This window comes from Cariama cristata, unplaced genomic scaffold, assembly GCF_000690535.1.
Source record: "Cariama cristata isolate BGI_N322 unplaced genomic scaffold, ASM69053v1 scaffold4550, whole genome shotgun sequence".
Taxonomy (NCBI): domain Eukaryota; kingdom Metazoa; phylum Chordata; class Aves; order Cariamiformes; family Cariamidae; genus Cariama; species Cariama cristata.
The window spans coordinates 14,358-41,371 of NW_009595112.1; the positions used below are offsets into that span (position 1 = coordinate 14,358).

Here is a 27,014-nt window from a genome sequence, read left to right on the forward strand (position 1 = left end):
GCCGTTTCACTCGTGGAGAAGATGCAGGCTCAGGAAATCCTGCGGAGCCTGCGGCTCCCTGAATTCGATGACCTCAGCCAATTTTTCCGCAACCTGCCAGCCACGGCACTGGTGGGCATCGGTGCCTTCGCGGCCGTCGTCGCCTACTGGTTTGCCAGCCGGCCCAGGGCCGTCAAGCCGCCCTGCGACCTGCGGATGCAGTCGGAGGAAGTCGAGGTGAGGCCAGGGTCACCCCCATGCGAGAGGCTGGGTTTCTCCTGAGGTTTGCCTGCCTGGAAATGACCGCAGGGGATGCCAGGAGGTGTTTTTGTTAGTTTTGAGGGCTCCCCAACCTCATCCTGAAATTGGTCACGTAATGTGCTATGACAGGGATGGCTTCGCTCCTTAATTCACCTTTTTCTGTAAACTGGAAAATTAAAATACAGCCCATTAATTTATTCTCTTAGATTTTCAGTACCATTTTGGTCTTAGCTTTGCTTAACCGTCCATGACCAAAAATTAGAGGAGCTGCCATTGCATGGGAGAAACCACTGAAAGGCAACAGCTGATAAGAACAAATCAGCCGGCACTTTTTGTGTGTGCCCATTACTGAGTTCGCTGCTGCAAACTCTATAATAATAAGAAAAAGTAGACTCGAATCCATGCTTAGAGTCTGAGGAGTTATTAATTTTCATGCTTGCAAAAGGTTTTAAAGTTTAATGAAGCTGCTCCATTTTAAAGAGCAGAAATATTTCTGAAAATCGTTTCCACTTAAATTAATATCTGAAAGTGTGATGAGAATTTTTAAGACTTTTTGTGATATTCCCTCTAAAACCTTACTGCCTTTAATTTCAACAATTTTTTAAAAGGATGGGAGGAATTTCCACGTTCCAAGACAGTTTTCCCCTGTGGTTAGGGCTTTAGTGAGACTTTCTTCTGGCTCACAGCGGAGTCCTGGTTCAGTGATGCTCACCCTGCCTGCCTCCCCTTGCCCACTCCTAAAACATCCCGACTGAACCCACGCACCGGGGTCTGGAGTCTGGCCTCCGCTTTAGTCTGTCCTTCAGGTTGGTCTAGATGCCCTTGAGAAGGTGCCCGTGGTGCCAGTCCTGGGAACCTGTGGAGCCCAGAGCAGTCACTCCCCCAGCATGTCCCCACTCCGTTACTTGCAGATTTAGAATTCCTCCTCACATCTCCTTGGGAAGTATCAGCGATCTTCTGTGGCAACGAGCCAGGTCAAGTGCTCCCCTCTGGGCAGGCGGTCCTCCATGTTACTGGGGTGCTGAGGTGGACATCCCACCTCTCCCGTCCCTTTGGGTGTCGGGGCGGGAACATGGCTGCAGAGGTCTCTCTGGCATTTTGGGGAGCGTGCTGCTTTACGGTTTGAGGTTTCCCCATTTCCTGGCCATCGGGTGGTGCTGATGGCTGTATCACGTCGTGTCGCACAGGGCCTGGCCGGGGCGCGCCGGTCGGTGATTGGGGACAGCCCGCAGCTGCTGACGCACTACTACGATGATGCCAGGACCATGTACGAGGTCTTCAGGAGGGGATTCAGCATCTCCGGTGAGAGCATGGGGACGGGGAGGCCTGGGAGGAGAGGTGGGGAGAGGTGGAGGACCAGACAATGTAGAGGTCCAAATGGTGCGGGAGGCTGAGAAAGGTGTAGAGACCCATGAGTTGTGGGATGCCCAGAAAGGTGTAGAGGTCAATGACTTGTGGGAGGCCCAGAAAGGTGTAGAGGTCAATGACTTGTGGGAGGCCGAGAAAGGTGTAGAGGCTGACCAGGTGGGGAGGCCCAGAAGTTGTGGGAGGCAAATAAAAGTGTAGAGGTTGACCAGGTGTAGAGGCCAAGAAGTTGTGGGAGGCCCAGAAAGGTGTAGAGGCCGGCGTTTTGTGGGAGGCCCAGAAAGGTGTAGAGGCCAACGAGCTGTGGGAGGCTGACAAGTTGTGGGAGGTCGAGAAAGGTGTAGAGGCTGACCAGGTATGGGAAGCCAAAAAGTTGTGGGAGGCCCAGAAAGGTGTAGAGGCCCATGAGTTGTGGGAGGCTGACAAGTTGCTAAGAGGCTGAGAAAGGTGTAGAGGCCAGAGTGTTGTGGGAGGCCCACAAAGGTATGGAGGCCGACAAGTTGTGGGAGGCCCGGAAAGGTGTAGAGGCTAAGTTTTGGAGGCTGAGAATGTGTGGGAGGCACTGCACTCCTGGCACTGCACCCGTAACGCCGTCATCTCTGCTTGTGTCTTCCAGAAAACGGCCCCTGCCTGGGCTTCAGGAAGCCCAAGCAGCCCTACCAGTGGCTGTCGTACAAGGAGGTGAGCTGGAAATGACCCCCCCGCAGCGTCCTTTCCCCCGGTGCTCTCACCCTGCCCGGCAGACGAAGGGCTGTTAATGCACCCCTCGGTGACACACACACATGTGCAAGACCGGGAGGTTGCCAACGCGCCGTGCGAGGGCTCTCGGTTCCCCCAGCCGGGCACATCCCGGCGTTGTACAGGCAGGCTGGCTTTCGGGGAGCGGCTCGATGCCATCAGCCCACTCCTGACAGTGGCACTGACGTGCTCAAAGCCGTGGGCATTGCCAGCCGGAGGTCAGCTGCTAGTCAGCTCCTAATGGGTTGTGATAACATAAAAAATGGGCCCTTTAGATAGAAAATACAATAATTTGAGAGCCTCCCTGTATAAGGGAAGTCTTTGTTTAGTTTGGTATTGCTTATATTCCTCTTTTTTATGTATTTTTTTTTTTCTCTCCACATCCCAGGTGGCTGAAAGAGCAGAAGCTCTGGGTTCAGGGCTTCTTCAGCAGGGCTGCAAGCCATCCACGAAGCAGTTCATTGGGGTCTTTGCTCAAAACCGTCCGGAGGTGAGATTTTAAGTTCAACTTGATGCTGTATTAATAATGTTCCTGATTTGTGAGCTTGCTTTATACTTGAAACTTGTTCTCAAGTGTGTTAAATCCGCTTCCACGGCCCTCTTCTCACCTTCATGCTTTGATGTCCTCCTGCAGTGGATCATTTCTGAGCTGGCTTGCTACACCTACTCCATGGTGGTGGTGCCCCTCTATGACACCTTAGGTCCTGGAGCGATTCGTTACATCGTCAACACAGGTAAAACCAAAATTGACGTAATCTTCTCGGAAACCAGTTTTGTTGCTCGGAATGGTTTATTTTCTTCTGCTTTTCAAAAGATGGGTGATTTTACTTACTGAGTGTCTTGAGGTCGCTTGGAGAGGTTTCTGGGGAGCTGTGTGTCCCCGTGCTGGGTCGGGGCTGCCTCTGCTGCAGTTCCCACGTGCCTGGTCATGCACAGACGTGGATGGGGCTGCTCCGACAGCGGGAATTACTCCACAGCCACCCACTCCTGTGCTGCTTCATATTTTGCCTCCTAGGTTTTTTAGCCCACGTGGTGAGCAATTTTAGTATTTTGAACTAAATCCCAGAACAAGCGTAGATGTCAGCTACAGCTTCGGGATTGATTTAGGTTAGCTAAACTTGCAGTAATTTTTGAAGAGAAATGTACGTTAGGTTCTAGAATTTCTGATGTTAGCATGAAGTGAGTATCAGAACTGATGCAATGTTAGCTATGAGCCAGTAACCGGTCTTGCATTAAAAAAGATTTACTGTAAACAACTCGTTTGGCCGCTTTTCTTCCAGCTGACATTTCCACAGTCATTTGTGACAAACCTGAAAAAGCCAGAATACTCCTCGACCACGTGGAGAGGAGAGAAACGCCGGGTCTGAGCTCCATCATCCTGATGGACCCGTTTGAAAAGGAGCTGACGGAGAGAGGGCAGCGCTGTGGAGTTCGCATCCAGACCATGCAGGAGGTGGAGGTAAGTTTGCCCTCCCTCCCTCTCTTTTTACTATATTTTGTAGTGTCTGTAAAAAGCCAGTAAAGTATACGGGGACTTGTGAACGGCATGGCAGGTTCAGCGTCTGGAGAGCACAAAAGAGCAGGTTGTGGCTGTTAATGTTGATGGGTGGCTCAGTGCAGTTGCCTCGTAAGTGTTATTCCTTGTTGATAAGAGCCAACATTTCAATCCTTCCTGCTCAAATAAGGTATCGGCTGCTAAGTAAGCCTGGAAAGGGGGGTTGCTGTTCGAGACGCTATCCTCCTACATGCCAGCCTACAGCCTTACACTTTTGTGAAACAGCCTGGATCCAGCTCGACCAGCCCAAGCACTACTTGAAATCCAAGGACGACACTGCAGTTAACGCAAGAAACTTTGGATCAAAAAGATGACCTAAGCGTTAGCCACAAATTTTTCTGCTCCAGCTCTCGCTCTCCCTTAGTGGTTTGCAGATTATCAGCAAGTGGGTTACCCCACAGGAATTAAAGTGGAAATAATTTTTGTTACTTTAATCTCTTTCAGGACTGCGGCCGTGAGAGGCGGCATGTGCCTGTGGTGAGTGTTGGTGTGCTGCTTTTCCCACTGACATCCTTGCGGCTGACTATGTTATATTTACTTCACTAACAAGAGAGGGAAGGGCTTGCTCTGGGCAGAAGGAAGCCTGCGTGTTTTTAGGGGCAGTGCCCCGTGACCCCGTCCATCTGGGAGGCAGTGGTGGAGCCCAGGGACTGGCGATCCCATCCACTGGAGATGTGCAGTATTTGCTTCATGCCTTCAGCCTGGGACACTGAACTGAGCTAGTTCATCCTTGCTGAACACGCTCACGGGACAGTAATTACATGCCATTGTGAAGCCACCCGAATTCCCCTACCTTACCCAGGTGGCACCGGGGGAATGTGTGTGCACCCTTGGCTTTCCGCTGGGGTTTCTGTAGCTCAGAAACACTACTTGGCAGTATTTCTCTGGGATATTTCTGGAAAATTGCACTGATCTTTTTCACTAGTTGCTCATACTCATGCAAAACTTTCAAAAGCAGCCTCTGGTTTTCAGGCTGCTTATTTATTCATGCGTGACCCAAAACAGCACACACATGCAGTGGTGCTGAGAATACAGAGATACTACTGGAAATGGGAGCAATCAGTAGCTTCGGAAAGTTGTCCTCTGTTGTGGATAACCACAGGTTTCCAGAATTTATGTGGAAATCAGTAAATTATCTCAAGTTTTCCCACACACCTACAGGTATAGATGGTGTCTTTGAAAATACTAGCTGCAAGACAAATATTCCATCCAAGTCTTCTTACGCTAAAGCATGCCCTTCATGCAGCTGTAGCACAAGAGGGAGGAATAGAGTCTGCCTCAACTGAAGAAATCTGATAAAAACAGTTTTATGATGGTCTTTGATATTTGCCAAGGGGAATGAAAGCTTTTTCTAGCAGAGCTGAAATATAATTGAATTGATTTGATCTTTAAGTTTATACAATCACCACAGTCTACCATTGATCCTTCTGCATTTGATTGATGTGATTTTCCTATTCTCCTTGTGTATTTTCAGCCTCCTCGACCAGAAGATCTATCAATTGTCTGTTTTACTAGTGGCACTACAGGTAACAGAAGAGGCATTTTAATCTCAAAATGTTAGAATAGATTATCAAATTAATTATTAATAACACCTCAATATGTGCAAACGTGCTGTTATACCGATATGGCAATGATATTTGAATGCATTTTTAATATTTAAGAAAATATATGTATATACATTTCTGTAGATTGCAAATTAGAAATAATGATAGATTTATTTTTCACTTGAATTCCCTGACATTTACTTTGGCGGTATGATTTTCCAGTTGTCCGGAACTCTGCCTATGTTTCTGCTTCCTATTTTGCAGTGTAGTCGTGAAGTGCTTGATTAATTGGTACTTATCTTCTGCAAATGTTAAAAAAAAAAAAAAAAAAAACCAAAAAAACCAAAAAAAAAACACAAAAAGAGGAGACATGCATGTCCACAGCTTTCCATTCTCTGTATCCTGAGGACGCCAATGTCCCCAGCCCCACCAACGTCCTCAGCACCTCTGTCTCCTCTGCAGTGTGCCCCATGTCCTCGGGCTGGCCCTGGGCACCACGTGCTGGGGCAGGCTTGGGACGAGCCTGGGCAGCCCACGCTGCCGGGACTCACGTGCCGCTGGCCCCTTTTTCTCGGAGAGGAGCAGCATCGTTTTCCTGCCTGAATTTAGCAGTCGCAGTGCTTTCTCCTCTCTCCAGACCCTGGTTTTCATACAGCTTGCAGGAATTTCCTACTCTTGAGAACTCGACCTCCGTAACATCTACCGAAAAGCTCTCTCTACCAAAAAGCTGTACAGGCAGACAGCGCAGATGCACAAGGCAGGCTTGCTTCGGAAACTGCTTTTATACTTACCTGCAGGGAAGACCCAAGCTCCAGGGACCGCTGGAGCCGCTTTTCCAGGTTCACCTGCACTCTCAGGATTGCCTAACACTTGGTCCTACCCGAAAGCATCCTCCATTTGGCCTCCAGTCATTTAGCCAAGTAGAAGATGCCGCTTGACAGCAAGCTGCCCTCCAAGAAGGGAGCTGCTTGTGCTGCTCCGCCTGCAGAGTGCGGAGCCTGCAGCTTAGGCTGAGCAAGAGGGGACATCTTCATCTTCCACCTCCTGCAGAAGACTTGTACTGCAGATCAGGTAGGCAACTGCTTTGTCAACTCTAAGTACAAACTCAAAAGGTATTAAAAGGCTTTGTGTTTTGTTTTTTTTTACCTTCATATATCGTTCTTAGTTTTGAGATCTGTGCGCTTCGGAATACCTAAGGCAGTGCACTGTGTGAAAGGAGCCTGTGACTCTGCTCCGTCTCACCAGTGGCAATTCCTCAAAGGAAAAGATTGAAGGCGGTGCAGGATCGGAGATCACAGCCATGTATGCTGTGAGCACTGGCTGTGCCAGTGCAACGTGGCCGGGCACGAATGGGAATTGTAGGAAACCGAAGGAGCCATGCCTACAGATACAGTGGGGCACAATTTGTTTGTGTGGATTTTAAAGTGCAGAGCAATTATTTGTTCAAGTCACATTTCTGTTGATATTTTTATTTCTAAATAAGAAATAATGAATGAGAAGGGTTTTTTTTGTTTTCTTTTTTTATTTGCAAATGCGCTCATGGGCTGGTTTCTGACTTCACGCTTTTCTTAGGAAGTCACAGAAATAGGACAACCAGGGAGCTCATTTGCTTTCTCCCATCCAAACCAGAGATTTCAAATTCTGCAAATCATCTGCAGACTCTCACAGAGCAATGCTTTGTGAACCACCAGCCCATCCTCTGCTGCTGGAGGACTCTGCACATCACTTTTTTTCCAGGGGTTGCATCAACACTCTGGTCTGTTTTCCACATTGTGTTTTGACATAAAAGGCTTGGCTTTTTGTATAGCCCACATCGGGATATTTTTAATGACCAGACTTAGAATTTGCTTCCAACAGATATGTTCTCAAGGGCTCTTTCAGTTCTGAAGGGCTCTAAATATTTTTATGTGGTGTGAAACAAATCTTAGCTATAGAGTTTGTAACCTGGAAATTGTAGAATTGGAAACAATTTTAGCTGTTTATAAAAATAACCCAGAAGTAGACTTTAATGTGTGCTTTTCTTTGATAGGATCAGATGTCCAAATGCCTCCCCAGGGAGGAGGGAGAAGCTGAGGTTGCTGAGCTCAGATGACAAGACCAACTTTCGTTGTTGTACCAAGAAATCATCAGCACTCAGAAACGGGCCAAAGGCACACAGACATCCCCAAACCATCAGGATACAATTTTTCATGCTGGCTATTCCGGGGAACCAAATTACCATTTCCTCAAGGATCCACTTGTAACCAACTGGATAAAAATTGCTTCCCAGTGGTTTCTCACAGCCTGTCAGCGCGTATCGCTGACTGCCGGAGGTTCCCAGAGTGAGGAAAGCACTTACATCCCAAAATGCTGACAGACCACACCACCGAGGCAGTGCGGGAGCTGCTGCTTGAAAGACCCATTTCGCGACCTGGAAAAGGTTCTTCTGTTGTTTATGAAAACTGTCAAACCAGCCTGGCATCAAGACAGGGAGCAATTGCCATGCCCGGGCTATTAACTGACCAGGATGGCAGTGCACCCATTTCCCTAACAGGACACTCACAAGGTGTGTCTGTACGAGGGAATTCAAACTTGAGAGCGGTATTAATGATCTGGCATTGATTTTTTTTTTTAAGAGAAAAGCAGTATCACTGCCAACCTTTTTCTCTGGAAGTGGTAATTCTGGGAAAGGGCTCGTAGCAAGGAGCACCTGTTTTGCTGGGTTAACTCTTAAAACAGAACTACTAAAGAAGGCCAAAATTTACAGGAATCGCCCAGCCCAAAAAACTGCAGCTCCCCCTTCTCCTGATGAAGGCTGTCCTGGCTCTAAGACTCCTACTCTGCTTTGACACCCTTAACGCCGCAGCCTCTCCGGGACGCTGAACCTACTGCGGACGGGACACCGGGGAAGGAGCCGGGACGTTCTCTCTGCGTCCAGGCGTGTCACGGTGATTTGAGCAGAGGTACTGAATTTGCGTTAAAGTCAGAAGTGGATAAGTAAATGAGTCTGAGGCCTCAAAGCATCTGAGAAATCTTCCAAAAAAAGTCTGAAGAGCTGTGTCAAGTTGCAGGAGCCAGATCTGCCGTTGGTATAGCCGGAGGGCACCGTTCTGAATTTCCAAACCAGTACTGAGCCCATCCACTCCACTGGTGTGCGACCTGCAGGCGTACGGCTACTGGTAGAACTGCAGGGGCTGAGCATGCATATTTGGCTAGACACAACTAAAATAACATGAGCAATTTCTGGGTCATTGGCATGTATTTACAGCTGACGTCGGTTTGTGGAGTTTTCTTGAGGTCTGGATCCACGTGTGCACCCAGCTGTGAAAATAAGCACCTCGAAACAAAACCTGCCTGGCTGAGCTGATGCCCGCAAGCCTGTCTGTACAACACGTTAGGACAGGAGCAGTTGTGGTTGGCAAAGATGTCAGCCCTAGCTTCACCTCTGAGCTTTGGATGAGGATGAGTGTAAGCGAGACCAAAATAGCCTCCTGTGCACTGTGTCCCTCCGCAAGTATTTGGGACTGAATTACTCACAGGCACTTGGAACACCAAATACGGATTTTCAGTAAAATACATTGTGTTCAAAATGTCCTGCTTTAGTGCAATAAATGTGTGCAATAATTACTACTTTTGTTTGGGCCTTTAATTATTTGAGAGGCTGAGTAGAAGCGATGTCAGTGAAGCTGACAGGGCACAAGACTCGGCACTGCGGCTCTTGGAGTGTGGCCTGAGCTGGGCTGTGCCCGTGGGATGCTGCCAGCGACGCAGCCTGCAAACTGCTCTGAAACAGAGGATTAAGCATCTTTTCCTGTGCTGAAACTGATTCACAAAACACCATTGCCCTTTCCTAATCTGAAGAAGCCAGAATGAAAATTCTGGCTGATTTACAATTTTGTGAGGCTGTTGCATCCATCATTAACTGTAACAGCATTGCAAAGCTCGTGGGGGCATCCCTGTGCCCGCCGTGCCGGGGCCACGCAGGGTACCTGCGGGTAAAGCTCCTCCAATCTGCTTCTGCGTGGCGTAGCAGGAGCTATGCTGCAGTGGCGTGACTGAATTAAAGCAATCTGCTTACAAACGCGCCGGAGACAGAGGCTGGCTCTGTAATCTTTACTCGAGCTGAGCTACACCTTCTTTTCAGAAATAAACCCTTTGAGGGTGATGAAAAGGGACAGTGCTGGGACAGGATGACATGCAGAGTCCTCTGTGCCAGCGCTGCAGGCAGGGCGTTTCGGATGAGGTCCTTGGCTCCGGTTTGTGCACCCGGAGGTTTCAGCCTGTGCATTCGCTGCTGAACAAACCCTGTGTTTTGGCATATGAACAGATACGAAATGCAAAAGATCGATGATGGTGCAAATGGGGATTCTCAGGTCAGAAGAGAAAAGAGGATAAAAAAGCAAATATCGACGGTGGGGAGGTGCCCGTCTGGGCGGCAGGGAAATGCTGCAGGCGCAGTGCCCGGCGCTGGGATGTGACACGGGGGCTTTGCCGGCTCCCTGCTGGGTTCGGTGCTGTCCCCTGGACACCTCTGCTCTGCTGCTGCCAGTATTAATGACTTCCCTTAATTGCAGTCTCATAGAGTCTTCTTGTAGCCTGATTTTTACCATGCGTTACCTGTTCCCTGCATTGTTCAGGTTATCCAGTGCACTGGCTAAGTAAGAGCTTAACAGCCTTTTGAGTGGGGTTGGTTGGTATTCAAGATCATTCTTAGTCAAAATCAGTATGAAATAAATCCTGCCTGGAGAGGGTCTGATGGCCGTGCTCATCAAGCGGCTCCATCTGAGTGCTATCATAAATTGCATTTGGGCTATTTCTGGTGGAAGCTGTTGTTCGGAGTCTCCAATAGAAATATTCCTGTCCATAGTATCCTTTTATCAAATTTTAGGTATTGCAGGAAGTGCTTTTGGTGCACGTTACTGCACAGAATTGAGTGTAAAAATTACTTAAGTTTTAAAATTCAAAAAGAGAACTTAATATTTTAACAATTTTCTGGGTGGTTTTTTTTTTGTGTGTGTGTGTTAAGCTTTTGGATATTACCTACTGGCTCATCTTTTAAAATCACTTTTTGCTTCCTTTCAGGAAACCCCAAAGGTGAGAACTTATTATTTTAACAATTTTCTGGGTGGTTTGTTTTTTTTTGTGTGTTAAGCTTTTGGATATTACCTACTGGCTCATCTTTTAAAATCACTTTTTGCTTCCTTTCAGGAAACCCCAAAGGTGCTATGCTGACTCACGGGAACGTGGTTGCCGATTTTTCAGGCTTTTTGAAAGTGACGGAGGTGAATACCCTGATCTAGACAATGTTGGCATGGGCAGAGTGTGCGGGTTAAGCTGTGTCCCTGCCTGGGCTGGAAATACGCTCTTGCAGATGAGAGGTGAAATTTCTCTTACTCAGAGGGCCAAATCCATGGAAATGGGAGCAAGCCTGAGCTTAGAGGACTGGAGGGCGTTAAATCCTCTTTCCAGCACTGGCTCCCTGGCTCTGTAGGGCACAAAGTCTTTCTGAGGAGCAGTGTTGGCTCCTGTAAATCAATTAATTAACTCCTTTTGAAGAATTAGGAGAGCAAACAAGGCCTGTACAGTTGCAACTGGTGCTTGAAAAAGAGCATGGGGTTCCCTTGTGCTCTTTTTGTCCCGTTATACCCACACAATGTCCTCATTCATTTGAAAGCTCTCTGCATATAAAGCACATATATATAAAAGAACATATACGTTTTTTACAAGAACGGTTAATTTAGTAGATATTAAAGTATATCTTGCTTTCTGTTCTACATATTTTTAAAAAAGCATAGCACTGGCCAAGTACCCGTATAATATGTTTCATGCAATGTGTAAACTTGTGTTTAGAAACAATATAGGAAGTGGAATTGCTTTAGCACAACATATTAAGGATTTTATACAGCTTGTACCTAACAAATACAAAGAATCTGTTTTTTGACAGTAAACGGGCTATTCTATAAAGTAGCGATGTATACATGGGATGGACAATTTGTTACCTGCCGGTCTTATCATTGGTGCTGAAAATACTGCAGTCTTTCTTTACAACTGCACTGTTGTAAAGAAACTTGGACACGTGATGTGAGAAATCCCACGAAACTCACGTGTTCGAGTGTTTGCAGGGTTGTGACTCAAGTAATTTGCAGTCTGAAATGCCAATGTAGCAGCTCGCTGCGGCGAGCCCCGGGCTTCACAGCGCGGAGCTTTCGTTGGCATCGGAGGCAGCGAGATGCAGGAATGGAAGCTGATGCGTAGATAGGTCTGAGCTTCAAAGGGCAGGAACGTTCATTTTGGAAGAGAACTAATTTAGAGGGAGCTGAGGGTACTTGGCATCTTCCAGGACTGGCCCACAGAAATGGATTTAGTGTTTGCTGACAGCAATGGGACTCTCTGATTAATCTCGAAGGTATCAGATTGAGACGTTAAGTCTGGTGTAAGTGGTTGTGAATTTGATAGCTTCAGTCACCAGAGTATTGCTGGCGGGACTGTAAGTGCCCGTAGCTGATCCACATCATTAGGGCAATGTGTAAGCACAGTAAAGAAACCGCACAAAGTGCAGAAGACTTCAAAGCAGTATAAATTACTAAAATAAAAATACCTAAAGCTGAGAAGTACTGTAGATTTGCTGTTTACATACTCTTGTGCTAGTTTTGCTTAGTTCAGTTATTTTTATAAATGGAACATTTTTTGAAGTGAACTTAGAGCTTTATTATAAGGTTGTTCTCAAATGCCAAGAAGCTGTTTTCACTTTTATGTTTAACTGGACAACTGTGCCAACTGTGAAATACTACTCAATGCCATCATTTTGGTCTGATTTAAAACCGGATCATTTATTGTCTGGGCACTTAAAGCAATGTTAAAAAAAAAAAAAAAGCAGCATAGCTAGTGATGATAATGGTTTTACATTACTGTGCTTGCAGAAAATGTGGCCAATTTGAAATAATGTATAAACAGGTCTGCAGGCCCTAATGGCTTAATTCAGGCTGACACGGGATGCTGAAAACGCCCACGTGGTCAATCATGTTTGACTTCACTAGGTAGTGGTTGGGAGGGTGTACCCAAATCTGACTTGCCCAGATTTAACTTCAATAAAATATTCCCCGAGGAAGAAGCTCCTGTGCCTCCACCCACCGCCGTGTCCCAGGTCATGGGCTATCGATTCCATCACAGCGGTGGAGATGCAAAGTGGGGATAAACTGCTAATGCTGTGAGCTAATAGATTTTATACCCATTTTCCGCTAACCACTGGCCTTGGTGCAAGTTATTGGGTAATCAAGCTTTCAGTTTTTCTGATCCATAATATAATGGCAAGCCTTACCCTTGGAAATGCAGGTAGAAAGGCTACTTTTCTTTTGGGGCATGGATCAGGCAAGGCTCTCGGGGCCTTTGTTTATTCCAGCCTGCGAGAGAGAGTTAAAACCTTGGCAAACTGAAGACTTTGGTCACTTTTATTTTTTGCATCATTTGTCCAGCCTTCTTTTTCCCCGCTGCACCTGTCTGTGGGGCAGTGATAATACCCTTAAAAATCACATTTTAATCGCTTAAAATTATGAGCAACACTAACAGAAGTCATTAATTTTTGCAGCTGAAAAAAAAATCATTACTTTTCCCAACATATTCTGATTCAAATCAATGATTAACCAAAGGAAAAGGAAGAAATCTATAGCTTTGACTCTAGTAACACTGTGAATCTCTGATGGGCTCTGTGCAGTGTGGACAGCTGATGCGCCTGTAGAGCCCCGCTGGTTTCCAGGAGGCTCCTCCAGGTCTGCACCAGGATCCTGCAGGTCTGACACAGCTCAGAGTGCAAATCGTGGTCTCAGCACCTCACAGTAGAAAGCGGTGAATAAAAACTGGGTTCTGTGTCAGGGTGAGCCTCCGTTTCCAGCGTGAGCTGTGTGGGTACGATATGCCTTCTGCCATGGAGAGCCCTCTCCATTGCCCTCTGTGTACATCTCCGTGCTCTTTACTCCTCCTGCTAACTGAGCTTCGTTGATGCTGTGGCTTAACGCTTCACTTTGTACGCTGCTCCCTTCCTCTCTCGACAATCTGTACCCTTTTGCTCCTCTGGTGCCATTTTTCTTTTTATTGTTTTATGACTTTCTTGTTGTCTTCCTGTCAGTGTTTCTTTCCTTTCTGTCTCCCATGCCCTTCACCTGCAGAAAGTGATCTTTCCGAGACAGGACGATGTGCTCATCTCCTTCCTGCCTCTGGCTCACATGTTTGAAAGAGTTATACAGGTAAGAAACCTGCCTGAACTGACGAGGCCTCGTGGGGCTCCTTGTGTTTTCTTCCAGAGTCAGTGGTCTCCTACTTGTGAGGATGTACACATTTCCTATTTGCCTTTAGCACACATGTTTGAGAGAATGGTACAGGTAAGGTCCTAGTGACAGTGGAAATCATCTTTTTCCACACCAACAACAACAAAAAAAAAAAGTAAAATACTAAATAACCAGTGATATCTTGTAGCACTAAAAAAGCTTGTACTCCAGAAGTGCCACGTGCATAACACCAGGGCCCAGCCTCTCGTCTCGGTGACATGGCCGTGAGTCCAGAGCGATTCCAGGAGAGTTTCCCAAGCTCTCCAGCTTACACCGGTGCCTCTCAGATTGGAAAACAGCCCTTCGTCACGGAGCAGAAACTGCTACGTGCACAATTTGGGGGGGCAGCTTTTGGAAGCACTCTAGGATGAAGTACCATGGGAGTAAAAATAATTTCATGCCGTTTTCTCTATCAGCTAAAATCCTTTTATTGCATAAATAACCGGAGCTGCAAAAAAAACTTGCAGGCACTGAAAAGAGGAAACTTAAGATCATGGTGTGACACATGTGATCCTCCTGGCAGGGCAGCGTACGGTGGGCGTTAACTGGAAGCCAGTGTCCCCTGGAAATAATGGCAAATAGAAGTGCTAACTCGTGCCAGCCCGCAGAACTGACTTTTCACGTGTCTTTTATAAAAAGTCAGGTGATAATTTGTGCTGCAATCGGTGTGTTAGGCAGGTCAGATGAGACGATCACATCCGTTCTCCTGGCCTGAGAAGCTGCGAACTCAAAACTGATCCAATGCGTGAAGACTGGATCTGGATTCGGTCGCAGCTCTGTGCTTTCTCAGGCAGGACTGTTTCAGGCTGAAAGCATACTTTTTGAGTCAGATAAGCATCTGAATATAAGCCTCCCACTTCTTAGTAACATCTGTGACTGAAATAATATATTCTGCCTTGTTAAAAAACTTGCAAATTGGAAGTGAATGTCCATGCAAGATTTGGAGAACTGCAGCACAACCCTTCTTTGCTTGTAAGGCAAGTTGGTCAGTATGCCACCACTATTCAGGCAAACTGCTGCGCCAGCAAATGAGAATATAATTATTAAAAAGTCATCTGGGGGGCAGGGGCATGGAATTAGAAACATTTGAAATAACCTCATTTCACAAGATGCTGCCGTATTGAAAGGAGCAAGCCTCCAAAGGCTGTTCAGGTTTATCCTCCTTGCTAAAAAAGCTCATTAATATAAAGTTTTTTTCAAAAGGGCTAAAAAGTGATTTTCAAGAGCATTCTGAACAAGCAGCATTGTGTCAGCTTCCCTAGTTTTAGCCAACATTATTAGCTCCTAGAACTTGCAGTATAAATTATACAGATACATTCTTTAAAGCTAAAAATTTCTGGTGGTTATTTATAATTCCCAACGAGCATACTGATCATATTTTCCATTTTTATTCTTTTAATTCATGTGCACGTGCAGTGTAAAACACAGATTTGGCAGTGTGATGTTCATTAAACCCACATCACATGTTATAAAATTCCTGTGGTCTCGGTTGATGGAGACAGTCTCTAACTGGTTGACAGAGCAGTAAGAGCACTCCGGTTAGTATTGCAGATTTTTGGAGTGGCACAAAAAGACTTGAGTGTCTCTTAAGGAGTTTTAGACTAGTTTAGTTATTTGGAGGAGACAAGTCCAAGCTCCCAGCGTCACGGGCGCTTTGCTGAGGATGCCTTCTCCTGCTTGCACTCTAAAAGCAGGGTAGTGATGCTGGTCTCCAAATGCTCTCCAGGGATAAAATACCAGTTTTACCAAGTTAGTGACTAGTCCTCTGCGGGGTTACTGGTTACCAGAGCTGCTGCTTCAGCTGCCAGTTGGCTCATCGCAGGCAGCCTGCCCTGCCCCATCCCGCACATCCAGCTCTATTCTGATCTGATCTAAGTGCCCTGTTTTCTTTCCAAGTACAAAACTTCTGGATCTGTAGTTTCTGTACAAGTAAAGCACCTTTTATGAAGTGGGCTTCTATTTCTGGGATACAGGATCAGGCACTGTATTGCTAACGTAGTCTATATTGTTGTATTTAAACAAAACTAAAGTATTAACATCTAAAAATTGGCTGCTGCTCAGTATGCTTTACAACGTTTCTTAATATGCATTTCTCTATTGACAGTAGGTCCTCATGCTGTAAGCTGCTATGGTAGGTCTGGGCTTCAGAGGAGAAGTTCAGATCAAGAATCTGACCATAACTTGGACTTCTCCATCCCCGTATGCAGGGGATGAAGGGAAATCCCTTCTAAAAGCTGCGATTCCTTGTTCTTCCAGAAACAGTGGCAAATTTGGTGGATGCTGAATTGCCAGTACCGAAAAGCGCCCAGAACTATCCATACGTTTCTATTCAGTGCAAAGTTTACTGTTACTTTCATAAGTATTTCCAAAGCCCTATTTTTGCCACATTGGAGAGTAGAATTTCAGGAAAGGCACTTCTGCGCTTGGGAGGGATGCTCTGCCATGGGAATGAAAAGCAAAGAGGTTACATGCGCTCCTTTTTCTTCCCATCAGTCTGTAGTGTACTGCCACGGAGGGCGAATCGGGTTCTTTCAAGGAGATATTCGTCTCTTATCTGACGATATGAAAGCATTGCGTCCAACCATCTTCCCTGTCGTGCCGCGGCTGTTAAACAGAATGTATGATAAGGTGAGTTTAATTTTGCTCTTTTTGTAACAATAAAGTTAATGTCCCTTTAGTACTTACGTGAAAGAATTCCCTTAGTCGTGGAGATTTCCTGAGCAGATTATACTGTTTCTGCCTTGCTGCAAACACGTTCTTACCCTGCGTAACTGATACAGCTGCTCCAGTCTGTAAGGCTATATTATGCTGATTTATACAGACTGCAGACATGGCACTTGCATGTTAATACGAAATCCCTCTGTATTAGCCTCTTGCCCTGTTCCCGCTGAGGTTACGAGTGACGTTTCCAGAGAGGAGGGATTTTTTTGTCACAGAAACACCAGTCAAACCTGGATGCACTAGGACTTTTTGTGCCCTTCAGCCAGTTTTGGAACTTGAGTCTCTCTTTCCAGTAGCAAGGACAGGTGAAAATCAGGAACTGCAAAAAGACCATGAGGATTTAGGCAGTGTAAATGTGAGGCTGGCTTTCGGATCGAGAAATCTTTAAAACTAAGAGATGGTCTTGAGATGTTTTTAAGACAGGCATGTCTAGTCATCACGTTAAATCTGTTTGACCAGCTGGGAATATTTATTCCTGAGAAGACTTAGCCTCTAAAGAAGAGCTTAAGCACAAGCTACTGATTTAATTTTTCCCCAAGGTCAGGACTGTGGGATCAGGGGTTCATTAGAGGGATGGGCACTGGGGGTTTCTCGTTTGTGGAGATGTGGTTCTTGCTGGTGTCTGATGAAGCTTAGGTAAACGCAGCCCCCATCACCTCCGCAGCGCTGACACCTGCTCTAGTATTCAAGGTGCTCACTCCTAGTTGCTCAGATTGCATGACTTCACTGAATCCTATCATGGACATCATAGAGAAACAGCAGTTGTGTAAATCTAGTGAAAGCCTACACCGTCATCCTCTCTTTTCTTCCCCAAAGGAACAGCATGTAAATAGCGAAAGGAGCGAAACAAACCGCTCCTTTTTTCTCCCCACTAACAAAGCCCTAGTGTAGTCTTATTTAACTGTACTGCTAACGTAAGCGTACCCGACCTGGCACCGGCAGAACTGTTATCGCTGTACCTGTAAGGGCAGCTGCTCATGTCTTCTCTCTCTCGGGTGCCGCGCTGCCTGCCACCCCGCGCGCCCGCAGATCTTCAGCCAGGCAGACACGTCCCTCAAGCGCTGGATTCTGGAATTTGCTGCAAAACGGAAAAAGGCTGAAGTTCGAAACGGGATCATTAGAAATGACAGTTTGTGGGATAAACTTTTCTTTAATAAAATACAGGTAAGCAATTTAAGAAGTGAGTCTAAAGTCAAATAACTGTAATTTCTTCTAGCAATGACTGGTTTTCCTTAAAGTCAGTGTGGTCCTCTTGCCTGATGAGGAACTGCGGGCAATTGCTACTTACTAGCGAATAGGAGACTGAAAAATTGAATAGAAAAAAGAAATGGAGCAGAGTTTGTTGTTCCACTAACTTTTGCATTAGCTTTTGCCACATTTATTTTTATTTATGTTCTTATTTTTAAACACCACGCATAAGATGCCAAAATTTCCATTCTGTTAGGGATAGTTTTCCAGAAGGGAAGGGAGAAGCACAAGGCAGACTGAGACAGCTTTTGCCACATCCCTCCCTCAGCCGCACTGAGAAATCACCTATTTGCAGAACGGTGCCAGTTTTTTGCAGCTCTCGGATACAAGCTGTGCCTCTGCACAGGCACCAAGGAGGGATGTGATGCAGCGCGGAGGCACTGGCCCTTTGCCACGTGAAGTTGCCCAAAAGTGGGATCGTAGCCTCCGACACCAGGGCTGCTGTCACCTCCTTCGTTATTTGGGCGCTCTTTCTTGCAGGGACTGGGCACCCGCCGCCGGCTCCACCTGTGCCCCACGGGTAAATGGTTTCTCCCCACTCATGCCCAGTGACAGGGAGGGGAGAGGAACGCATCAAACCTACTGCCCTCTCCTCCCAGTGGGGACGAAATTCAGGAAGGTGGTCATGAAAATAGGAGTAACTGATCAAAGAGATGCCGCCACAAAGTTTTCTGCAAATTCTCTACAGATACAATTTAGGGTTGGGTTTCAACTGGGCATATTCAAAACTGCTTTTGTTCCTAGGAAAACAACAATAAGAGTGTAGAGAAAAATGCGCATGTAAATCATGGCTTAACCAGAGGGGAAAGAAATCAGAATGTCCTGTTGTGTACCACACATCTCCTTGGTAAAAAAATATTAAATTTGCTTTAAACCAGGTTTTTCGGGCTTTGTACTACTCTAGGAGACTCTGGTTACTTCACTTTTTTAATTGGATAACTTATCTGGAGACTCGCCACTTTATTTTTAACTAAAGAAACCGACTGTACTTTTCGTCTGCGGATTAGTTGTCCTCCGTGTGCAAAGAGAGCAGAGTTCAGAGGATGCTGACGGGAGCGCAGACATGAGGCAAGCTGGGCTGCATATTGATTCAGGATCTGGCGAGACTGCCAGACTCAATCAGGAGTTGTTTTCTTTTGTGCTGGGTTCTTAGAATAAGAAAAAGGAAACGAAGAGGGGGGGAAAGAAGTAGAATGTGACACAGGAATTGATGCAATACCCTCCAGAAATATTTGAAGGTCGGCTGCCTTTAAAAAGGGACAGCATTAGTTTAGATGGCTAGGGAGCCAATTCATTAAAAACGACGAGGTGCAAATAAGCGAAGAAAACTGGAGGGGGGAAGAGCCTGGTTTTTACCCAACAGTTCCCCAGAGCCAGATGTGCTTCCCGCAGGCCAGGGCTGCCTCCCCGCAGGTCTGCGCTCCGCAGCCTGCCCGGGCACAGGCAGCCGCGGGAGGTGAGGCTGAGCAGCTCGTCCTGCCAGAGACCTGGGACTCTCGCCTCCGTACGCTGAATGTTTTTTTCTTTGGGCACTATATCTACCTGCAAGGGAGACAGTTATTGCTTTTAAGATTTGTCTAAGGAAAGATCCAGAGCCAGTTCATATTTCCATAGCGCAGCTGCATCTATTCTAGACAGAGCATTTTGTGCAAGCTCTGTATAAGCAATACTCACTGAGGCTGCTGGTTTTGCCATCTGTAATAATTTGTGATGCTTTCTTTTGTTTCCTCCTGCTATCTATCAAACAGGCAAGTCTCGGTGGGTGCGTTCGCATGATAGTAACGGGCGCTGCCCCTGCATCTCCAACTGTGCTGGGCTTCCTCCGCGCGGCCCTGGGATGCCAGGTGGGCTCGCGCGGCTCTTTGGAGGTGTTCACTTACTGTTCGCTGGGAAACGCGCTGCATCAAGAAAGGAGATGGGTTAGAACCTCAGGACTGCACGACCAGGATAGATCCAACAGCAGCGGCAGGGCTTGGGGCAGACACAGTGCCCTGGTGTCCCCGGAGCTCTGCTCCCGCAGCCGTGGGGCTGGAGTGGGAACGACCCACGGCCCTGGGAAGGGAGCTGCAGGCAAGAGCTGCTTTCGCTGCGGGCAGCTGCCAAAAACCAGCGTAGACTCATCCCACTTGCCTCTCAGCGCTTAATTGAGTATGTGCAATTACATGTGCTAGGAACTTGGTTCACGAGTTTTATTTATATATTAATGGAGAAAGATAATCTTCAGATGGCAATTTAACCCACTTGAGATGTCCACTGTGTTATTTCTCTTTGACTAGGAAGCCCAGAGCAACTAAAAGGCCTCATTCAAGAGCCTAAAATTAGGCAAAAAAAAATTAAAAGGTCTTTTCAAAACATCCCACAAAACCACCTTTTTTCCCTGCTATAAATTCCTCTCGTAGAGTAACATACTTCTTCACTCAAAAGCTAAGTGCTGAACTTGTCTTCTCACTATTTTCAGCTCTACAGAGCCATGGTAATTCATAGTCATGTAAATGAAATTTTGTATACAATAAGACCCAGGAAAGTGTCCCTGTGTTACCGGTACATTGCAGCTGGCAGGATTAGCCCACAGGACTGTGCAACAGAAGGCAATTTTTAGAATTTTATTCTGTAATAATGAAATCATCTATGCTGTTTTAAAGATACCTGTTTCTTTGTCAGGTTTATGAAGGTTATGGCCAAACAGAATGCACAGCTGGATGCACCTTTACCACCCCAGGTGACTGGACATCAGGTAACGATTTTATTCCACCATTTCCAGAAAGAAAAGAAATGCACATTTCTTTAGAAAATTCTGGAGTGTAACGTCACAGCATGTTCTGCAACATTTGTCACCGTGTGAATAATCTTCAGCAAATGTAATGTTCTCGAAAGTATCACTAGTCCAGAATAAATACACAGGGATCAGATGTTGGGCACGTTTGCCTGGGGAGATTTGGAATTGTCCCTTGAGCTGTTATTTGCGATACTCTCAGCTCTGCACTCCCGGTGCTGTGAGTCCTCTCTAGAGCATTGGAGGTGAATTTAAAAGAAAGTTTGTTAGGATGAAATGCTGGAACAAAGAAAAGATTAATACATTCATGTACATTGCGACCAAACCCAGGCTTCGAATACAGATCCACCACTACTCAACACTTTATATATTTCAGGCTTTCAAAACTTTTGAATCTTGACAAAATCAGATAAAAATTAGCACTAAGCAAGATTCAGACAATACATGCAAGTACTGCGGCTTAATTTCTTCTTAATATAATTCATCAGTATTTATAAAAATGTTTTGAAATGGGTATCATACTCATTCAAGTGAATACTAGCAGGAAACCAAGACATCAGCTATTAATGGGTCTGGCCCATTCAACATTTCCTTCTTTCCAACCCAGATTTTCCATGGCTGGAGAAGAACACATGCTTTCTTCTCACAGCACAAGTGGCCATCTCTTTGGTTTCATGCAAACCAAAACCAGCCCCTTGCAGGTACTGATGTGTCCTGGGGCTCGCTGCCCGCCAGACCCCTGCCCGTGCCCTGCCCAGCACCGGGCAAAGTGCCACTCACGCGCCCCTCCTCATCCTCATCGCCCTTCAGTCTGGCTCCTTTGCAAAAGGAGACTTCAACCTGCAAGAGCTGCAGCTCACGAAGTGCTGTAACACCGAGTTGGGACTCCTCTTTCCAGTCCATCTTTCCTAGTGGCTGTTTCTGGGGGACACAGGACTGTTGTGAACACCGTGGGGCCCTAGCTCGGCTTGTGGCCACAGCAGACGTCGTCCTCGCTTCGTCTTTGGGGAAACCGTAGGGGTGGCGGGGAAACGTGTTCAGTGTAATGTCACTGCAGCTGGTGTTCACGGGTTGTTAAAATAATGAGAGTCCAGAGCTTTGTGTGCTTTTATAAGGAGTTAAGCTTAAAAAAGGGGTAGTCCCTTACAGGTGAGGGAGACATGCTCTGTATTTCAACATGTTTGAAAATAGGGTTTATATCCAAATAAGGTATTTAGTCTTAACAGTGCAAAACCTTAAATGAGGGAATTATTTCTGCACACAGACACAGCTCCTGAAAGAACATCCAGTGTATTTACAACAATGCAAGCAACTAATAATAAAATGCTAATTATTGTTTATAGGAGAGATGACAAGTGACTTGATAACTTTGATTTACAGGTCATGTAGGAGCCCCTTTGCCCTGTAACTTAATCAGATTGAAGGATGTGGAAGAGCTGAATTATTTTGCTTCCAAAGGAGAAGGAGAGGTAGCAAATCACATTTTTATATCAAATTCTCACTAGTTAACACTGTATTCGGTAGCTATGTAGTTACAGAAGCATTTTACCTTTGTGAGGTGCATGGTTGCTGATGTGTTACATATTACAATCAGGAAAGGAAAACGTCAATTCAGCAACAGAGCAGCAAAACATGAATTAAAAAGGGGCTGTTGCAGTACTTCCAGCCAATGCCTTGCCTGATTACTTGAACAGCTAAGACTGAATTAATTAGTTCAGCTAAGAAGAGCTGAATTGCTGTGATTTCTACATTGCTGTTATTTCTATATTGCACATAAATTAAACATTTCAGTAACTTTGGGTTTTTTTAACTGCAAGCTGAATGCAAATCAACTTCAAGCAAATCAGCTTTGCAATCCCTACTTCATATTTCCATTAGTTTGAAAAAAATCCATAGATAATTTTATAACACAATATATTTAGTTTCATGGAGCACAGTCATTAAGTCAACCTTTGAAATATTTCAATTTTAGTGAATTACTGTTTAGCTCGTTAGTATTTATCGCAGAATAATAAAAAAACTTATCAGCAACTCTGTTTTGCAGATATGTGTGAAAGGACCAAATGTCTTCAAAGGTTATCTGAAAGATGAAGAGAAGACGACTGAAGCGCTGGACCAGGAGGGCTGGCTTCACACTGGAGACATTGGGAAATGGTTACCTGTGCGTACCAAGCAGATGCTTAGTTCTTAATCTCAATTGTATTATCCCATGTAGATTTTCAAGTACTGAACTTACATTTCCAGGCAGATCTATCTTTACAAAGGATTAAGTTTATATTTTGCAGAATAAGCTCAATGTGTCAGTGAAGCGTTTTCTGGCAATTTAAAGAGCTCTGTTAAAAGCAGACTGCTTACTGAGTCTCTATGGTTAAATAACTTCTCTGGGAACTCTCATTTCTTTCTCCTAACAGAATGGGACTCTTAAAATTATTGATCGGAAAAAGCATATATTTAAACTTGCTCAGGGAGAATATATTGCACCAGAGAAGATAGAGAATATCTATATCCGCAGTGACCCTGTTGCCCAGATCTATGTCCATGGAGACAGCCTGCAGGTAAAAACTAAGTTTTCCAAAAATCTTGCTTTATGCTTTGTAAATAGACGACAGAGAGCGGGGCGTGAACGAGGGGAAAGTGTGAGCAGATCACGCCACCTTTTAGCCCTGATGTCCCCTCCTGCTCTGGAGCTGGCTGCCTGCCACGCAGGAGCTGAGCCGCTGGCGTGACCCTAAGCAGCTTGGAGGATGTTGAGGCCAAAGATCAAGCCTTTAAATTTGCTTCAGCGTCACCCTTTGGGTCTCTAAGGCTCTCCTTTGCCGCGCTGCCTGCGGTAAGCCAGACAAAGGCAAAGCCACCGCTGCTCCATGACCACTGCCTACCCATTTTGACTAATCTCGTCCCATTTATTTGCACATCTATACAAACACGTACAGCTTCTGAGCGATTGCAATTCATCCCTCTACATTCTTCGGCCACGAACATGAGGCTTCCCTTGGCACTGGAGCTTGCCTGAGACTCATGAACTGCACGTGTATAAATGATACGGGCTATGTTCTGCTCTGGCTTACCCCTGTGAAAAAAGTAATTAATTTAATTACTGTCCACGCAGAACACAAACCCAACTGAAGGTGTTAAAATTGTTGGCAAATGCAGGAACAGTCACAGAGAACCATTTTATCTCAGGAACAGGCACAAACACCAAAATATACTTCACTATGCCATGTTAGCAAATTATTGACATAAACACACTCCACCAGCTCATGTGTTCACTTCAATGGAGGGCCTTAAATGTTGTTCAGCTTCTGCCTGCAACTCTCCTTCTCCTTCACCTACAGGCCTTTCTGGTGGGAATTGTGGTGCCCGATTCCGAAGTTATGCCAGGCTGGGCAAAGAAAAGAGGGTTTGATGGAACATATCCAGAACTCTGTAAAAATAAGGTTTGTCTTTCTAACTATCTGCAGTACAGACATTTTTTCACTGTAGCGTAACCTAGTTAGAGTAGGTGTCTGTTAATAATGATCCTCACTGAAAATTAAGGAGGGTTGACCTGGCTACAGTGATGCGTGCTGGCTGATGGTACCAACCTCAGCAAACCCCGGCACGGGGGGACCGAGGGTCTGTCTTGCAGAGAACAACAGTACGGCAGTAGGAGAGGTTGTGTTTCTTCAGATGTCTTAAATAAGGATCCCAGCCTCATTTTACACATGCTTTCTAACACTGAGTAACTGAGTTGGGTCACACCAATGAACGCTGATGCCACTGAATCATCCCACTGGGGTCTGTGGGAAATGATTCTGCGTCTAAGTCTGGCAAATGGTTGAAGGATTGCAAATTTAAGCATCTGTGTCATATATGTTTGAAAATATAAACGTACTTTTTGTACTGAGGAAACAGTTAACATCACTGCACTCAAGTTTAAGGTTTGTACATTTCTTTAATAGAATATTTGCTTATTATGTATTAACTAGCAATAAGGCACTTGAACTTTACTCAGAAATGTGTTTTCTTGATGAACAATGATATTAATTGCACGCAAGGTTGACTCTGATATTACACGAGGAATTTCTGTGTTTTAACCCAGGAACTGCAGCAAGCGATAATGGAAGACATGGTACAGTTAGGTAAGGAGAGTGGACTTCATTCCTTTGAGCAGGTAAAATGAAACAATTAATACGTTATTTGGTGTGGTCAGACAGGCAATTTGTCCGTTTGTATGGAATGGGGATTTGTCAGCATTTGTTACGTTACTACATATCCTTGTAGCAGCTGCACACAATGTTTTCGGAAAGAGAGCTTTATTGCTGGCAAGTTGTGGTTTTGCTCCTTTGAAAAATATATACGCTGTGATTCTGCCTTCTACTCATGCTTGAAATTGGAATTAAATTTAGTGAAAGTTTTTGGTGCAGAGGTAAAAATCTAATCCAGGGACATGGATAATCTCCCATCTGACAACCAGAGGTCAGGATATATATCTGTAGGATTGATTCTTCTGCCACTGAAGGCACTGGTAAGAAACTGGGTCACTAATTGCCATTCTTACGACTGACCTAGGAAATGCTGCTGGTTTATTTAGTTTCAGCCAGTGCAGGAATTCTTTTCTGGTGCTTGTGTAAACATTTCTGCAACAGAGCTACAAACACTTCAGAAGGAGAGATCTGAAATCAACCGTGGGTTATGTAACATTAAATACACAGTTAAAAAAAAAATCCACATTTTAAAATGTCAAATGCTTATTTCTGTTAAAATGATGAACATCTTGATCATTACATATAATTAGCAAGGGCCTTTTTGCTTTTGTTTAGACTGTTTCTGGGTGGTAATTCTAATGAGTAATTCACCATATCTGAGCGCAGCAGAACCACCATTAAACATAAACTTGTTATTCTTCATTTCTCAGTTACATATGCAAATGAAATGATAGTAAAAAGAAATAAATTAAAGACTGAAATTCAATATAAAGCACAGTTTGTAATGCATGTAATTGTCTGTGCTAATGTCTGGTTTGCTCCTGCCATAATCTTCACAGTATGAGATATCCTCAAGTAATCTATTCTACCAGCAGTTTGCAATTAATAAACTACAAAGTAGTGAGGAAAGCCTTTCCATCTTTCTAAAAATTAAAAATAAGTGTTTCACATTTCAGAACTAAAGGGCTTCAAAATCCCATCTCTGTTGCAATATGTAATCTTAAAACCAGACTTTGAGCCAGATATTACGGCTAATGTTCTTGTGGGATGGGATCCCCTCTGTATGGAAGAGCCACTCTTTATCATCCCCGTCCTTGACTGCAGCACCAGAGGCCCGAGCCCGGACCTCTCCCTTGGGAATGCCAGCTCTGGCTTCTGCCACCAACAGCTCCCAGGGCGCGGGCTCCGAAAGCCACTGCAGCGGCCAGGGAAGCATGAACAGCACAAACATTGATTTTGTGAAGGACGTCACTGGGCGAGGAACTGGACCACAATCCTAGCAGGGGAAAAAAGAATCACATATCTAATAGGAACTTAAAAATTGATTCTCAGCCTATATTCCTGCAACTCCTAGTCTAACAAAATGCAAACCAGTCTGGCTTGGGGAGTCACAAAAGCAGCAGATGGCTGGGGAATTTTGTCTTAAATTGGTGGACTCTGACCAGTCACGCAGCAGTTTTCTGCTTTCTCCCACACCAGCGCTCCCATCAACGCATGGGAGGGAAAAGCTCGCTCCCATCTGTGCTGCCAGGCGCCCTGCTGTGCTCACAGACACCGCCGCTAACAAGGGCAGCCTTGTAAAATCCTGTTTGCCTGGGCTGGATCATTTTATATCACTTTAATTAGCTAGTAAAACACCATCAGTCCCTCTTTAAAGATGATCACCGTGTACAGCCTTTGTGCCCGCAAAGCTTCATGATAATTTTGCAAGACTGAATTAGTGCTGCTTACTTACTTTTGCAGTTGGGTTAAGATGATGTTTCTTAGCATGACCCCCTGCCCTCCCTCCCTTCCCCTTTCTCCCCGAGTCTTTCAACTGTGTGAAACTGCAGCTACGGTATCCCATACGGTGATGATGTCCCGTGCGCTCTGCCTCGCTGTGTTTTGGCCTTGGTTTCACAGGGAAAAGGGATTTATGTGCTCGTTCTCGCGGAGAGCTTCCCTTCTGCGCTGGCTGGCTGTTGGGTCAGTGTGGACACGGGAAAACAACCGGGAGAGCGGGGAGCGGTGAGGGGTGGTGGAGGGATTTAGTGGCACCTTGGAAAACTTGGGCAGGTGAGGAAAATCCTGGGGAGCCGGCAGAAGGGTCCCCTGGGCTCCAGGCACAGGCAGAGGTAACCGGAGCAAGGCAGGCGTCAGAAGTCACGGTTATTGAATGTGATGCCGGTAATGTTTGCTATAAATACATCTCTCTTATTTTAGGTCAAAGCCATTTACATTCACTCCGATATGTTCTCAGTACAAAATGGTTTGTTGACACCAACGCTAAAGGCTAAGAGACCAGAACTAAGAGATTACTTCAAAAAACAAATAGAAGAGCTATATTCAAGCATCTCCATCTGA

The 27,014-nt window shown here is 45.5% G+C and overlaps 1 protein-coding gene across 4 annotated transcripts; it reads left to right on the forward strand.

The window, feature by feature from the left end:
• On the forward strand, positions 1-27,014 carry ACSL6 (acyl-CoA synthetase long-chain family member 6). Of its 4 annotated transcripts, none has more exons than XM_009700604.1 (20): positions 1-216; positions 1,428-1,542; positions 2,222-2,286; positions 2,732-2,833; positions 2,978-3,077; positions 3,624-3,802; positions 4,343-4,375; positions 5,373-5,424; positions 10,630-10,703; positions 13,584-13,661; positions 16,236-16,370; positions 17,493-17,627; positions 19,460-19,555; positions 20,373-20,445; positions 21,865-21,953; positions 22,529-22,645; positions 22,896-23,039; positions 23,820-23,921; positions 24,566-24,637; positions 26,874-27,014. In XM_009700604.1, exons 1-20 carry the CDS (start codon positions 22-24, stop codon positions 27,012-27,014), a joined length of 2,097 nt encoding a protein of 698 aa, XP_009698906.1. In that variant the 5' UTR covers positions 1-21. The 4 variants fall into 4 exon arrangements, with proteins under 4 accessions (XP_009698906.1, XP_009698898.1, XP_009698921.1 ...); XM_009700596.1 differs by lacking the exon at positions 13,584-13,661 and adding an exon at positions 13,719-13,796; XM_009700619.1 differs by lacking the exon at positions 13,584-13,661 and adding an exon at positions 13,719-13,796 and having other exon boundaries at positions 4-111.

Coding starts and splice junctions, on each gene's coding strand:
- ACSL6 (XM_009700604.1), top strand. CDS start 22: ATGCAGGCTCAGGAAATCCTGCGGAGCCTGCGGCTCCCTGAATTCGAT. Junction 3,803..4,342: donor AGACCATGCAGGAGGTGGAG/GTAAGTTTGCCC, acceptor AATCTCTTTCAG/GACTGCGGCCGTGAGAGGCG. Junction 19,556..20,372: donor GCGCGGCCCTGGGATGCCAG/GTGGGCTCGCGC, acceptor TTTCTTTGTCAG/GTTTATGAAGGTTATGGCCA.